Source organism: Ochotona princeps, chromosome 1, assembly GCF_030435755.1.
Source record: "Ochotona princeps isolate mOchPri1 chromosome 1, mOchPri1.hap1, whole genome shotgun sequence".
Taxonomy (NCBI): domain Eukaryota; kingdom Metazoa; phylum Chordata; class Mammalia; order Lagomorpha; family Ochotonidae; genus Ochotona; species Ochotona princeps.
Window position 1 is genome coordinate 30897847 of NC_080832.1, and position 16657 is coordinate 30914503.

Below are 16657 nucleotides of genomic sequence, written 5' to 3' on the forward strand. Positions count from 1 at the left end.
CTCTTGAGTAAGCTGACTTTAAGCTGACTTCTGCTTACTCTACTAGAGGAAATATTAAAGTTAAATCTGAGCATCACTTATTAGTTCTTACTCTCTTTGATAAAGTAACTGAACTACCCCATTGATGCTGTTGTGTTCCTTATCTTTTAATATTGATACTTTTAGTTTTCTTTGACCTCTTACTTTTCCTTCTTCCTTTATTTCCTCATCTCACTCTTTCATTTATCATTATTTGTACCTGAGGAGCTTGAATCAACTCCCATATTATACCTTCCTTATCTAAACTTCATCTTTAGAGTGAAATCTTCCACAGATTCAAATAGTATTTCTGATGTAGCAGAATGGAGTTCATTGATGAAAAATGAAAAATTTATTTTCATGAAGAGGCAGTTTAGGCTGTACAACCATCCAGCCTGCTGAGATCTTGGCCACACCTTCAGATGGGTGACACATGCATTGCCCACCCATTTCCTAACTGATTAAGAGACCACCAATGGGGAGCATCTTACCTGTAGGTTCCTCTCCAACAAGGAGGGGTCAGGGATGGTTAAAAGCCCAAGACCCTTTCTCAAACCTTTGGTGTTTCTCCCTTTCTCCTTTGAGAGGCACCCCACCTCCTGGCTTTCTTTTGGAAGGTGCTTTCCCCTTTCCTCTTTTTTCCCTGCTCACTTGGTCCCTTTGTAGATAAACTTTTCTGTCTGCAACTGGTTCCTGGCTTTTTATTTCTGTATTAAGCTGAGGAAATAACTCATCAGGCTTTTCTGATAAAAGGCTGTTGGATGAAAATGACAAGAGGCCGCTGTTTTGGACTGTTCCTGCACCTGGCTCCAGCAAGTAAAATTTAAAATCAAAATGGATTCACTGATTGAAGTGCCATGAAATCAACTGAAGCTAAACTGTTTATGTAACCTATACAATCAAGATTAGATAAGAGCTAAATTTCTTAATCAAGTTTCAATTGGCTTCACAATGAAGTTATAGCTGTAATTTAATGTTAACTTATCATTTTCCTGTTGTTACATTACTCTCTTCCTCAATAAACAATGTTAATATGCAAAAGTAGTTTTATTAAGTCCTATCACAAAGAATCATTTTTACATTGTAAATAATTTCATCAATCTAATAATAAGAGAATGCACATGGTATTGTGGCCATAACGTATTAAAATATAGGGAATATATACTCAATGACAACTCAGAGATTAATTTCTTTTTTGTTTTTTAAATACATGTATTTTTTATTGATTACATTGCATTATGTGACACAGTTTCATAGGCTCTGGGGATCCCCCGACCCCTCCCTGTATCCTTCCCCATGGTGGATTCCTCCACTTTGTTGCTGTATTACATTTCAAATTCAGTCAAGATTCTTTCATTGCAAGAGTATACCAAGCATAGAGTCCAGCATCTTATTGTCCAGGTAAATTCAACAGTTTCTTGGGGAGACCCTCTCTGGTCTGAAGGCAGAGCTGGCAGAATATCATCCCGATCAATTAAAAGCCCCAACATAACATCAACGGCCATTTACAACATTATGGAATTAATTTCTAATCTTAAATCAAACATGTTTGCACATCTATTGCCAAACGTTTTCTCTGTTCCCAGTGCCAAGTCAAAAAAACAAGAACAAGGCTTGAGTATAAAGGAAAGTGAAAATTTAAAGTACTAACAGGTGAAACATAAGATATCAGGATCTCCCAAGTGGGTGGCACATGATGAGTTAGCTGGATTGGAAGTGGAACAGCTGGGACTTGAATTATTGCTGACATGGAATGTCAGTAGCATAAATAGCAGTTTAACTTTCTGTGTTACAAAACTCACCCAGCAATGGTGTACACTTCAGGAAGTGTTTGTCATGGCCAAGCAGGCTTTTAATTTCTTTCCTAGAGTGGAAATTCCCCTAACCAGGCCTGGAAGTCCCCTAAATGAAGCCCTTAAGACAGTATTGACCACTAAGGTTGGATTATAAGTGTGGTAATTCGAATCTTGCAGGGTCAGCTGTATCAGTGCCTAAATTCAGTGAGTTAAAAAAAGGAGGGCTGCTGGGAGAATGGGGCCTGATGGTATCTCATGTCTGCATTCAAAGTCCATTTTGGGGTTCCAGTTTTAACACCTATGCTTACATGTGTTCTCACGGTTGGTTCAGAGCTGGCCAGGCGATATGCAGGAAGAAATGCCTATACGTCTTGGTCCTTGCTTTTAGTTGTTTTTCCTTGTTTCTGTTCCTCTTTGTGCAGATCTCGTTCTGAGTTGCTTTGGAGTTCTGCTGCCTGGGTTGGAAACATTACTTCCCTGTTAGCAAGTCCACACTAACATGGGTCTTGTTGCTGCCCTAGCCAGTGGGTTATCACATTTTCCTTAGAAGAAATATTCTCTACTCAAGCAGTTTGGTTGCAGGAGCCAATAAATATTTATTGAGAACTTTTTTTTTAAGTCAATGTCATGTTGTTGAAGTAAACTCACCTACCTTCTACCCTAAAAGAGATGAGAGTTCCACATGGGGAGCCTGGTGGACTTTAATAGCTTCTGCAAAGTCATGCTGTGCAGGCTGTTGATACTTTACAGTTCCAGATTCAGAGAATGCGAGTGATACTCTACTGCAGGGACTGTGATATTCAATCAGAAGATTTTCTCTCAACCCGGACATTCTAGGAAGATCAGAAATGTTAGATTGCTATGATAGAGGGACAAGGGAAACACTCTCTACACTTATGATTTACTCTCCATCTTTAAGTAGGCCTGAGCCCCAGGGCTTGATCTTCCTTTCCAAGTGCATCTTCCCTAAGCAAAAGACATCCTTCTTAAAGAAAAAGAATAGAGGCATTACAGTACAATTTTCCTTGTCTCACAGTAGGTTAAGCTGCAAAATATTTGCCTCTATTGAAAGATTTTATATGAGAAATACATAGATACTCAGGACTATTTCAAAATAAGGATATTTCCTCTCCTCTACAGGAAAGACATGGGTATTTTTACTGGGTTTGTTCATTTATCTTGAGAATCTAATTGAGCTCCTGGCATTAAAGCTTATTTTTAAGAAATTTGACTTTCACGGTTGTGTGAATTGAGCTTCTAGAAATTCATTATAATTGAACTGATCCTACAAGGACTTTTCAGGGATTGACTCTGCTGCTAATGAACTTATATCCTCTGTATTAGAGAACTTCGGAAAACTTCATGGAAAAAATAAGCTTGAATGAGTTTTTTGGACCCAAAATTTTGGCCCTGTAATTTTTCATGATATGCATTTCCCGTGAAGTTTCGGGTGGTCTTCCAATTTGCCTGTTTCTCCATTGTTGGAGGCAGCGGCATTTCCTCTGCTTTCAATTCTTTGATGTCTGCAAGAAAAGTTGTTGGTCTTCAGTTATTCATGTTTTGTTTGGTTGTGAGAATGGGAGAGACAACTGCTAAACTTTCTAGAAGTTGGACTGAAAGCCTAATGGGAGGTTCTTCTTTAAGATTTTTAGCAAAGAGGATTAAAGAAGTAATTTTTTAATCTCACACTAACTTCTTTCAGTTTTAGCTGTTTCTTTTCCAGAGCTTATAAATATGTATGTAACAATTCCATTACTTTGCAGAATTTGTGGCTTCTCCACCCCTAAGCAAGGAAAGTCCAGAGGCTGTCAGCAAACAGTTGGAAAGAGCTTGTACTGCTGTAGGACCCAGGAGGCCCAGGCAACAGTAACTATAGGGTTATCTGAGAAACCTCAGGAAAGTTAATCATAGGTATAGGTGTAAAAATCAGTCATGCTTATTTGGAAATTGAGCAATCAGAACAACATTCAAAATCAAATATACTTTAACCTGAACTGGATAATGATAAGTGAATTCCATATCAAAATCAACAAACTTTTTTCTATGTTATATCATTTCCCTCTTCTCACTCTTGCTCTCTAATGTCCTTGTAGTAAGCAACCTCTTAGGTGACACTCTGTGATCCTTCACTCATTCACATGCCTTTATAGGCTCGCTTTCCTGACTTGCTTTCAATGTATAACTGACCCACTGCATCCACTGGTTCTGCAATGGTAGATCCAACCTAACATAGATTGAAAATATTGTTAAAAATGATATTGACGTGCGCAGTCTTATTCTTGCCATTTTAACCTAAACAACACAATATAACAATTAGATATTGTAAGTTAGAGAAGATTTAAAGCATGCATGAGTGTGTGTATAGGTTAAAGGTATATATATATATTTATGTATCTATATATCATCTATATGTCCATCCTTCCATACATCTATGTAGTAAGTGTGAGACTCAGGGGCAAAGAAGTCACTAAGTCAATAAGATGGCAACTAACAGTCAAGGTCACTGATGGGCAAGATGGAGGCCAAGGACAGAGCCCTGGGCATGAACCAGGGCAGGGGTCACTTTGTTTCAAAGAAAGACTGATTGACCAGGACCATTTCACTCACCTGCCCTGGCCTATGGGAGGTGGCTTCTGCAGTCATGCTCCTAGTAATTGGCTACTAGTTTCTCTCCTCCTGGAATACCTGAAATTCTTGGCCTGAAGCTATCCCTTACCCTATATAAGAAATTGAATTTTCCCAATAAATCGGAACTGCTTAGACAGAACCCCTGTCGCGTCTCATTTGTCTCTCTCTCTCTAGTACCCCTCTGGCAACGGGGTACTAGAGGAATCTGTGGGGGAGAGCCCACAGTACTGGCGCCCAACATGGGGCATGAAGGCTGGACCTTCCGACCCCCTCACTGCACAGCTTTGAAAGAGAAGCGAGGAATGGCTGGCAAATGGCTTCAGTGCAGCATCTTCCAAGAGAAACACATTGCTGGAGAAGTGATGTCTCTTCAGTTGAGTCTCAAAGAAAAGAAGGCGACATGAGGTACAGTATTCCTCCTTTCAAGTGGAAGTGTTCCCTGTGGAAGTGACCCTTGGCACCCCACAGCTGTGCACGAATGTGGGGACTCCCCGATCACGGCATAGCTACAGCCGAATCCCTGAGAGATTGTAAAGGAAGGGAGGTGTTAGGCGCCCCATTGGCTTCTATCCTACTCTCTCATCTTCCGCTTTGAGAGACAGCCATGGGTGCATGGCTATGGCGTGAGCCTGTCTGAGGATTGACAGTTTCTGGCGGAGGCGACACTTTGGCGTTACCCAGAACTCTGCAGGGGATTCCCTGGGCCCCACAGTCCGACTGGGTATCCGAGAACCACCCTCCTTTCTACTGTCCTTCTTAAGCCATGAGCAATAATGGTGCGGAAATTAATGATCCCGCACTTAAGGCACTAAAATACATGCTGAAGTCCCGCAGGTTAGAAATCTCAGATGCACAGGCAGTCAAGGTCTGAGGGACTGTGGTCAGATTGGCACCGTGGGTACTATTGGTTAATTTATTTGCCTGCGATACTTGGGAACGGAAGAGTGAAATTGATGCCCAGAACATGGCCCCGGGCCACCGCAGCCGCCCCAACAAGAGCTTCTGGGAAGCTCAGAGGGCGGGAAACCACCCCCAGTTCAAGGAGAGTCCAGAGAGCACAGCCCCAGTTGCAAGCCTTCTGGTGGCGCGCCAGGAGCTTCTCTAGGCCTTTCCCATTAATATCAACCCTGAAGGGAACTGCCCAGCGGCGTGATGTCCCTGAAATGCGGGGGATTTGAGAAAGCCGAGGCTGAATTGAGCTTAACTCATCCTGGGCCGAGACTAGTCTTCAGGGTCTTGCCCACCAACCCTGTACCCCAGCAGATTGGATAATATTACTTTGGGAGCCCGTACAACCCAGGAATCGCAAGTAGTCTGGGGAAAGATAAAAGAGCTTTTAGACAGCGCTAACGTAGATGTCTCCTCAGAGAAGGTGCAAATGACCCCTTCTTTTTTTACGTTTTTAGGGACAGAGTTATGTTTTGAAAAGGCCTCTCCCTTGAAACTGCAGCTAAGCGTTAAGGAATAATATTCACTAGTAGAATTTCGAAAGCTTCTTGGAGAGGTCAATTGGCTATGCCATTGGCTACCCGTGTGTATGGGGCAATTATTTCCATTATTTGAAAAGGCAAAATGCTAAGAGACTGAGTTTCCTTCATCTACATGCCTTACAGGAGACTCAAAAGGTACTGAGCAAGGCTCAACTTGCTCATTATTGCCCTAAGAAAAAGTTATGACTGTGGACATTTTCAAATTCTTCCGTGCTTATGGCTGCCCTTGTCCAGGAGGGCAGTCCCCTCCAGTGGGCCCATTTGTCCATCAGAGGGGTGCCCAGAGTTTATACCTGTCCCGTCCAGCAGGACAGTCAACAGGGTCGCAGCCACCTAGGAGAGAATGACTGGACAAGAGATACAAGGAATGGACAGCAAGACAGTAGGTCTGATCAAACTGTCAGTTTATTGATTTCAACTGAGGGTTTTTATATTTTCAGTAACTAAGGCTCAGGGAGGGAAGGAGAAACTGGGACGCAGGCCATGGTCTCAAGACCGATTGTTCTTGAGCAGCCACCATATCAACAATAGTAACCAACATATTGACAATAGTGTAGGTAATCAGTAACAAGATGTTGGTAAGTACAGCATCAATCACATTCTGAAACAGTTGCTAGGAACAATTGAAGCTAAGCGTGTGATTAGTTTCATAACTTCTTTCCCAAGCATCTAGCCAACCAGGGGTTTTCCACTGTCCCATAGGTCTATATTCAAAATGGCTTCAGTGTGGCTATAGTACGTGGCTCCTGACATATACCTGCCCCAATCAGCTGGCAGATCTAATTCAGAAGGTCAAAGAGCTAGCCTTTAGGTGTTAACCATTGACTGCCATTGTGGGCCGTATAAGTGGGTCACCTCCTTCAATCACTTGGATTGGGAAAATCCTGCCCTTTTACCAACAAACCATGAGGATGGAGGAAGAGAAGGGGCGCAGCAGAGCTTTTTCTGCCCGGTCGTGACTATATGACCTATTTTTTTAAAAAAAGATTTATTTATTTTTATTATAAAGTCAGATATACAGAGAGGAGAGACAGAGAGGAAGATCTTCCGTCCTATGATTCATGCCCCAAGTGATCGCAATGGCTGGTACTGCGGCAATCCAAAGCCAGGAGCCAGGAACCTCTTCCGGGTTTCCCACGCGGATGAGGGGTCCCAAATTTTTGGGCCATCCTCGACTGCTTTCCCAGGCCACAAGCAGAGAGCTGGATGGGAAGTGGAGCTGCCGGGATTAGAACCGGTGCCCATATGGGATCCCAGTGCGTTCAAGGCGAGGACTTTAGACGCTAGGCCATGCCGCCAGGCCCGTATTTTGAGTCATGTCAAGGGTCAGCACAGTATGTTGTAAATTGGCTCAGGCATACATAAGGCTGGATGATAATCCTATCCCCCTCTTACGGTACTGATCAGGTCTAACATACAGTATGCGGTAACATGGTCAGTTAAATGTTAAATGTACCTTTTGTTTAACTAATTTGCACCACTAAATTCTTCAGAGTTTGAAACCAAGTCTCATAACTTTGAAAGTTTTAGTAGGATCCCTGGAACTCTCAAGGATTGAGACAAAATTTGGATAATATAATTGTCATTTTAAATAATTTGGATTATAATCTCACAATATTATAAAATTATGATAAATTTGTTGCATCATATATGCTATTAAAGTAAAACAGTATTTATGTTCATTGGTCAAAATGTTTCCTAATCATGAAATTGGCCCAGATTGTAAATTATTTGTGCTCTTATTTACAAAGAAGTATGTTAGATTTTGTGGGAAAACAATAAATTCTTTAAAAATGTATAGTAAAATTGGTCATAATGTGTATAATTTCTGAATGTTTGCCTTTAAAACAATGGAACTGAAGTCTGCTTCCTCGTGAAGAACAGCAATATTTTAACATCTTTTAAGTTATTTTCATCTTATTGATAACTAAACCTGCTAACTAGGTTCAGTAAATTCTTAGGTAGCCTTTTAAGACAACAGTCAAATTGAGAGGAAGGTAATTTGAAAAACTTGCTGCTTTCCAGTTTTGAGGCAGGTTTTGTTAAAATACGAATTCAGAGAAATGGTTGAGAATTGCCTAAAGCAATAGTATTTAAATTTTGGTATGCTTTTATTTAGAGAATGTCTTAAGTTGGAATCTTTTTTTTAATCTATTTTATTGTATTGTTGTTGACAATCTTTACATAGTTAATTACAGTTAAAGAAAAAAAAAGGTTCAGGGGGATAGGGAAGTGGGTAATACTATTATGTCTGTATTGTTTCCATCATGTATCTGAGGTAAAGGGGGATATTGAGGGAGAAGTCCCACCCGGTTTCCTTCCCACCCCAAGTCCCGGATGTGGGGCATGCTCTGAGATATTTGCTCAAGTGGTGTTAATAGTTCTCCAGTTATGAATCGCTGCCAGTTTTGCTCAATGAGGTCGTCCACTGATTGATAAAGTCCATCATAAAGTCTCCGTTTCCCCCATATTTCGCTGCCAACATATAGCTGAGATGAATGATTGATCTGTTCTGTCTTCTGTCTTTTCTTGATTAGAGTTCTGAGTCCAGCAGTTCGATTGGGGAGATCTCCAAAGAAACTTTGAGGTATCCCCAGACTAGTTTCTTGTATGTTCTAGCAAGCACAGGGCCTGGCACAGTCCATCACCCCGATCAGCTGGTGGTTGCAATTGCTGGATTGTTTCTGTTTTCAGTCCCGAGTTGCACTGGAACCAATTGGTGTTGCAGTCCAGTCTGGTTCAGCCCTTACATCAACCAGTGGGAGCTGCAGCCTAGTCGGGGCGACCCACAATAACCCCCACCAGGCCCGCTCCCTGCCCTGGTTTGCCAGTATGTGTAGCAGAAGACCAGTCTGTCCCCCATCCCATTTGGCTCTTGTACTTGTCAATGGGTATTAAAGCTTAGTTCTATCTAACCAACTCAACCATCCAGCCCTCACGGGTGTTGTTGAGTGCCTCTCTATCTAGCCATCCCAGCCCCCATCCTAGTTTTCATGCCCTCCCACGGGAATAGTGACCCAAGAAGGGGGAACCCTCTTTTTCCCTCCCAGGTCTCTCTCAGTCCGTTTTATGCACTCTTTAGGTGGTTCTGTGATTTGACTTGACAGAATTAGTCCCCAGTGCCAGCTTCTGCCAGCTGATGCTGCGGCTATGCCCAAACATCCCTCACCCACTCTAATTTATGCTTGCACCCACAGGAATAATCAGCCCAGCCTGGCTTTTCCCTGATCTAGTCCACATGCAGCGCACAGGTGTTGAAGCCTTGCTTAGTCTGGTCTGTCTCTATCCCAGCCCACGCTCTCCAGTGGGAGTAGCTGTCCCGCGAGGGGACCAGCCCCTTAATACCCCTGCCAGTTCTGCCCCTTCCTTCCTGGATCTCACGTGTGCTGGTTGGGTGCTGCATTCATATCTAGTACAGGCAACCATGCCCTGGCATTCCATAATGTGTTTAAGTTGGAGTCTTATATGATTGTTTCAAAATGTAAATCAAGAAAATTAGCAGATTATTAAGGCAGAGAATTGCTTGTGGAATATTTTGTCCTACAGAAGTATGGCTATCATAGAATGGAAAAGGAAAGCTGGGACAAAATACTTAAAGGCTTACCTGTAGCAGGCACTAGGGGCTAATGCTGTCAAGTCTAACCACAGAGCCACCTGGAGAGTGCATGATCTAGGAATGACAGAGACTTGGGAGGGTAATAGTAGGTGCCTCCCTCTTGGGATATCACTCCCATGGGATGGCACTAAATAACAAGGATGGGGACTGGGATGGCTAGACAAAGAGGCACTCAACAGCATCCGTGAGGGCTGGATAGCTGCGCTGGTTAGATGGAACTAAGCCCTGCGACACATATAAGAACCAGATAGGATATGGGGTAGACTGGACTAATCTGCTACATATACAGGTAAACCAGGGTAGGGGTGGGCCTGGTGGGGGTTATTGTGGGTGGTTCTGACTGGGCCACAGCTCCCACTGGTTTAGGTGAGGGCCAAGTATGTGATGTGCAGAGCCAGGATGGACTGCAACACTCATTGGTTCCGGTGGAGGTCAGGGCTGAGAATAGAACCAATCCAGCAGTTGCAACCACCAGCTGATCGGGATGATGGACTGTGGTGGGCACTGTGCTCACTAGTATATGTAGGAATCTGATCTGGGAACACCTCAAAGTTTCTTTGGGGATCCCCTCAGTCGAAATGGAGGAATCAGAGCATTGACCAAGAAAAGATGGAAGATGGAGTAGGTCAATCAACCACCTCAGCTATATGTTGGCAGTGAAATACGGAACAAGGGGAGACTCTATGATGAACTATGTCAATCAGTGGACTCTGCAACAGCCTCATTGTACTTGGAATGGCGAGATTGGCAGGGACTTATGACTGGTGAACTGTCGGAACCACTTGAGCAAGAATCTTGGAGTGTGCCCTACATCTGGGATCTGGGGTGGGTGGGAGACTGGGTGGGGCTTCTCCCTCAATATTTCCTTTACCTCAGATATATGAAGGAAACAATAGGGAAATGGTGGTCTTACCCACTTTCCCATAGCCCTTGTACCGTTTTGCCCTAATTAACAATGTAAAGATTGCCAAAATATAATAAAAAAAATACTTAAAGGCTTGAGCATGTTGAGAAATGAACCTTGTAAGTTTTACATATATGATTATACTTTTTAAGATGCTACTACAACGTTATTTAAGTGTTGAACATTAATACCTAATGTATGCTGACGTTAGAATTAAGTGTGCATACATAGGAATACTAGTATATATCGGAAAATTTTCAGAGGAGGTGTCTGGCGTGATAGCTTAGCAATTAAAGGGCCCTGGTGCTATAGCCTAGCAGCTAAAGTCCTCACTTTGAACATGCCAGGATCCCATATGGGAACTGGGTCTAATTTCAGTGGTTCTGCTCCCCATCCAGCTCCCTGCTTGTGACCTGGGAAAGCAGTCGAGGACAGTCCAAAGCCTTGGGACCCTGCACCCATGTGGTAGACCAGGAAGAGGTTCTTGGCTTCAGAGTGGCTCAGCTCTAGCCGTTGCAGTGCAAGAGTGTGTAAAATCCTACAGGTGGTTTCATAGTGCTGTGTGAAATATGGATGTCTGTACTTGTTTAATGTTTGATAATTCTAAACATAGATACTCTGTTTTCTAGTTTCCACCAGACCTATTGTATTCATTAAAGCTAAATAATAGTAAACAATAGGTATGGTTTATTCAGGTTACTAAGAGCAAGATGTAATTCTAAACAATTGGTAACTTTAAAACACTTAAGAGAAATTTCAAGTAGCTGTTACAAAAGCTGTTTTGTTCTATAAGGTATGTTATCTGGCATGCATGTACATGTTTATGTGGCAAGCTATGTGGTCTATTTTAATTGGCTTATAGATGATAATGCTCATAAATGAGAATTGCCAAGCTAAATCCTTTTGAAATAATGTATGAATGCATAATGAGGCTCTTGGAGATCCATGTCTGCTTCTGTTTTCTCAGGACCTACAAAGTCTGTAAAGCTGTATAGTTCTGCATGCATTTCTATGGACTTACTTGTAAGGTTACACTTTCAAAACCTGTCATGGGATCCCATATCCCCATGAGCTAGATGGATATGTAAGTAAGTGCTCAATGATAATTCAGATGTCAGGGAATATTAAAATGCTCCAACATGGAAGCTGCTCTTACAGCAGATTCAATCTTGAGTAGCACGTAGTGACCTCTTTGCCCCTGAGCCCCACAGTAAGGACTTGGGCATCTGAGCGTTTGCAGAAGCAGTACAGGCAGGGTCTCGGAACCAATATCCTGTAGGTAGTGGCAGGATGGGGAAGGGGCTTGGTTGTGCAGAATCCAGCCAAAATGATGAGGTGTCACTTCCCAGGTTAAATTATGAAACTATGGCTTGTTTACCTCTTGGGCAGGTTCTCAAGCTTCCCAGCTCTGAGAGAATCCAGACTGTATGTGATCTCATTCAGGATGCAGTCCGCACAAACGCAGCTCACGTTTCTGTGGAACAGTCAGCTAGTCAAGTGAGGGGCGCTTAGGGCTGGAGAGTAAATTCTTCCTAAAGTCACGCTTTGAGATAACAGTAGCCCTGACAGCAGTTTGACTGTAGCCCAGTGACTAAGAACACAGGTCGGAAGTACCTATGTCAACTGTACCTAGGTTCCTAGTACACATAAAATGGGAGGTAGAATGCATGTTTGCATCTTAAAGCCACTAAAATTTGGAATATTTTGTTATATGACGATTAGAGAGTCCTCCTGGACCTGGTCCGTTTGTGGCAACCAATTTTGAGGCTGCCAAATTTTGAGGCAACCAATGATGAAAATTTGGAACTCAAATATTCACATGATGGCAGTAATAATAATAATAATTCCCAAATTCTGAAGCTACATATTCTTCAAATTGCACACACTATTGTGTTCAGGCTCAAACACACGCATTCCAACAATTTCTGTCTTGAAGTTTTAACTGCTAGAACCTCAGAAAATGAGGTTGGAAAAGTGTGGGGTCATTTCAGAAAATTAGTTAAGGAGAAATCATACTGGAGTAGGGTGGGCACTAAATCTCGTAACCGGTGTTATAAAAAGGGAAAATTTGGACACAGGCACACATTCAGGGGGAATGCTGTGTGAAGCCATACAGGGAGATGATGGCTGTTTACCAGCCAAGCGGAAAAGCTGGGAATTCACCTCCCCCAACAGTTTTTAGGAACCAGCCACGTTGATTCCTCCTCAGAGTCTTCTCATTTCCAGAACCACAAGCAACACATTTCTGTTGTTTTGTCTCCCCAGTTTGTGGCACTTTGCTCGGCAGCTGGAGAAAACCAGTGCCGAGGTATTTCCTGAGTTGAGTATCACAAATTCTTCCAGTAACACAGGAAAGTCCTTTGTTGAAAAAGAATGTGAAGTCATGAAGTTGCTTTTGCAGTCTATTTTTAAGGTACTAAGTTCTGGCAACCACGTGTTTCCTCTCTATAAATATTAGCACAGGCTCTGTTCTCCAGCAGTGGTTGGACTTCAGCATGATTACTCCTCAGCTGCTGGCTTGCGGGGCGGTTTTGCTTCTCTGTGTCTTGAAAGCCAGCTCCCGGGATACTTTCCTTGCAGCCGTTTATGAGCATGCGGTGATTCTGCCCAGTACCACCCTAGAGCCGGTGTCTCGTGAAGAGGCACTAAGGTCGATGAATCGGAATCTGGATGTTATGGAAACAGCGATTGCTTCAGCAGCAAAGCAGGTACCATTTCTCCTATGCGCTCCCTTCTGCGACAAAGGGTGGGCCCAAGCAGACAAACTCATTGTCAGAATCAATAATACTTTGGATTGATGTGTGTATCAACAGAGCCAAGAATTTTAATTTTATAATTAGAACCCTACATTCCATTCAAAAGTATTTGAGCAAGGCAACTACTATCTTTCTTTGGCAGTGAGAACATAGCTAAGAAAGCTGTGATCAGTGAGAGGCACCAGACTTCAAGAACTTGTTATAAATTCAGTGTCTCTATTCTTTTCTGCTACAGATGCAGTATTGAGCAAAAAATGGTTCAGAGATGTGGTGTTACTCTTAAAGTATTAGTGGCTTGCTGTGTACTAATGCTGTTAAGAGTTTGCAGGTTTTTAAAATAAATTTGTAATCTTAAGAGTATTGTAATTGCATAGCAAATTAGAATTCATTCTAATTACACAGTGAAATTATACATGTTAGAACATAGCAAGTTCTTGAACGAATGAAGTTTCAGTTTAAAACAAATCATGTAAAAATTCACTTTACAAATCTGGTTTACTTAAGTTATTCAAAGGTCAGATATATACCAGGAATACATGAAGTATCCTGAGAATCGTGAACACATACATTTAAATATGTATCATTCAATACATGTTTTCTCATTTATGCTAATATTTGAACAGTTTCCCAAAGTTCTGTTATTCATTTTTACCTGTAGTCCGACTATGCTCTGAAGGCTGCAGTGACTTTCCTGATATCTTTCCAATAAAAAGCTGCCCAAGTTAACTCAGAAACCACCTGTAAACCCAGTATCGTGTAGGCTCTCAGTGTGTGGACTCCTCTTCTGAGGAATAGGATTCATGCTTGCAGCTCATGCCACCAGGGAAGGCTAGAGAAGGAGAAATAAACAGAGAAACTTAAGTACTTATTCAGCCTGACACTGACCTAGTGAGGCATGGCAGCTGGCCAAGGTTCAGGCAGGCGGCTGCTGTGGAATGACCTAGGTTTATAGTTAACAGCTGCAATGGGTCACAGAACGTGAGTGGTCTGGGAAATTCCATCAAAGAATGCTTATCAAACAATGAAAAGTTACATAAAAGCAATGAAGGTAGAATTGGAAAGTGAAAAGCTCTTGGGAAAAGAAAGAAATTATAAAAATATGGAAACAAAGAGTAAGATTGAAAGGGGAGAACAAAGCCGTCATGATTTTTAGCCCTGTAGTGCCTCAGTGCTTCTTGAAGTCTTTCTCTTGATTGTTTGCCTTTTTCAAAAGTATTTAATTAAGCCACATATTTAACAGGGTGCACATATTATTGTGACTCCAGAAGATGGTATCTATGGTTGGAATTTTAATAGGGCAACTCTCTACCCATATTTGGAGGACATCCCAGACCCTCAAGTAAACTGGATCCCTTGTAATAATCCTAACAGGTAAGAAAAAAAGATTGTCAGAAATTTAATCATGAATATCAGCATATTTTACTAGAGAACATTTTCCTGATGGTCATTGCTTACATCAATTCTAAGTTCCAGGATAGTTTGTTTTGCATCTGCTGTGAATGCATTTCTAAGGAAAATGAACATGATTCATGAAAGCACAGGAAGCAGTACTCAAAAGGAACTCAGAAGTTTCCACATTCAATGTGGGTATCTTTCTATTGAGAGGATGAGCTTGGAGAGAGGACAGGCAGAGCCTGCTTAGTGCCACAGGAAAATAAGTGCAAGAACAAGACCCAGACTCTCATCTTGAAAACTCTGTGAATAAATAAAAAAATAGAGTCACATGTCAGTTTAGGATTAATTATTTTACTTTCTCAGCAAAAACGCTATTCTTTTACTTCACATTCTTACTGAAATATCATGAAACACCAAACAATATGTTTTCCGTGTCTCAGTTTATTTATCTTAAAGTTGATGTAACTTGCTACCGTTTAGGATTGCTACAAGTGTTGAATGCATATGAAATTCAGTGCCTGTCATGTAATACGTTTATAGCAAATATTTGCTAATATTCCTATTGTTTTCCTATGTGTCACTAGGTTCTTAATGAACCACTTACATATGCATAAGTCAGACATGGCATGAAGCAATCAGATAAAACTGTAATGCTTGTTTTGGAACAATCCAGTTCTTCCCAATCTTACATGTAGTTTTCAATAATAATTATAGAATTTGCTGGGAGTGGAGTCCCTTGAGATGTACAGAGCTGGCAAAACAACTCACAACAACCCAAGCTCAAGTTCAGTCTCTTAAAGCCAGAACACTTCATCTTTGTGTCTCCTGTGCCTCATGCTCCCCCAGATGATGAAACTACAGGTGGGCTGCTTTCTGGGAGTCCCTCTGCTATGATGCAAGAGCAGCATGCACAGACAAAACTCCAACCACCCTGAGCTCGGACTGCATCCTAAGCTTTCTCTATATTCCTCAGTAATAAGCCTGCTTCACATAAAGAAAAATTCTCCTTTCTCATTGGTAAGATAGAAGATGAGATTAACACATTCAACTCCTTAAAGATTAAACCGACTGGGGGAAGCATTGCAGGTTAAGATCTCTTTTTTCCATCTTTGTCTCACCCTGTAACTTCTTTCCAAATAAAATAATTAAGTCTTTAAAATTTTGAACTTGTTCTTGGAAGGCAATATCATAGAAACATGTGAATGGTTCTGATCAAGTCAAGAGCAAAACAAATATGAAATGAGATTAAACCATCACTAGTCATTCAGATGTAAGCAAACCAATCTTATATGCTTAAGGGAGCATGTCAGCATATTTCTTTCTCCTTTTAAAAGATGCATCTATTTATTTAAAAGGCAGGTTTCTGGTTGTGGAGAAGGGACACAGAGAGATTGTCCATCTGCTGTTTCACTTCCCAAATGATAGAAACAGCCAGGATTGGTGCAGATTGAAGCCAGGACAAAGAGCCAGGAGTCAGAAGCTTCCTCTGCATCTACCGCATGGGTTCAGGAGACCAAGCACTGGCTCACCCTGTTCACCCTCTACTGTTTTCCCAGGCACATCAGTAAAGAGCCAGATTGCAAGTAGATTAAACTGATGCCTTTTGGGATTTCAGCATTGTAGGCATCAGTATAGTGTGCTATGCTACAATACTAGCACCAATACATTTCTTTTAAAATTTATTATGGCTAAAATTATATGGGGAATTCCTGTTTTGGAACAAAGCGTATATACTAACTATTGTAGAAACAACTTGATTTTGACAAAGATCAATGTTGCTTAACTTAATCATTCATTTTATACAAATTTGATTGCTTTAATTATTTTTTATTGCACCATCTACCATGTTGAATCTTCTATGCTTAAATACCAGTATTCTATTGTCAGTTCTACTATAAGTTGATTTGTTTTTGAATGACTTTTTCTAGAGACTCTGCTTGCTGGGAGTTCCCATTTATTGCATTTCAAAGATGCTGGTTGTCCCTTCACATTTTTAAAAAATGAATTAATGATATCTTCATTTTGTTGCTTCAAAACTTTTTTTATTCAAAAAC

At 41.5% G+C, this 16657-nt stretch overlaps 1 protein-coding gene across 2 annotated transcripts in view; it reads left to right on the top strand.

The window, feature by feature from the left end:
* Positions 1-16657, top strand: part of VNN1 (vanin 1) — a 52761-nt gene that overhangs the window by 14369 nt on the left and 21735 nt on the right. Inside the window, exons 1-3 of one of the 2 annotated variants that reach the window (XM_058673751.1) lie at positions 11515-11536; positions 12911-13160; positions 14449-14579. In XM_058673751.1, coding sequence (XP_058529734.1) covers positions 11529-11536; positions 12911-13160; positions 14449-14579 — 389 coding nt within the window. In that variant the 5' untranslated portion in view covers positions 11515-11528. Of the gene's footprint in view, positions 1-11514; positions 11537-12910; positions 13161-14448; positions 14580-16657 lie in introns of those variants that run through there. The other variant, XM_058673785.1, reaches the window with a different exon arrangement.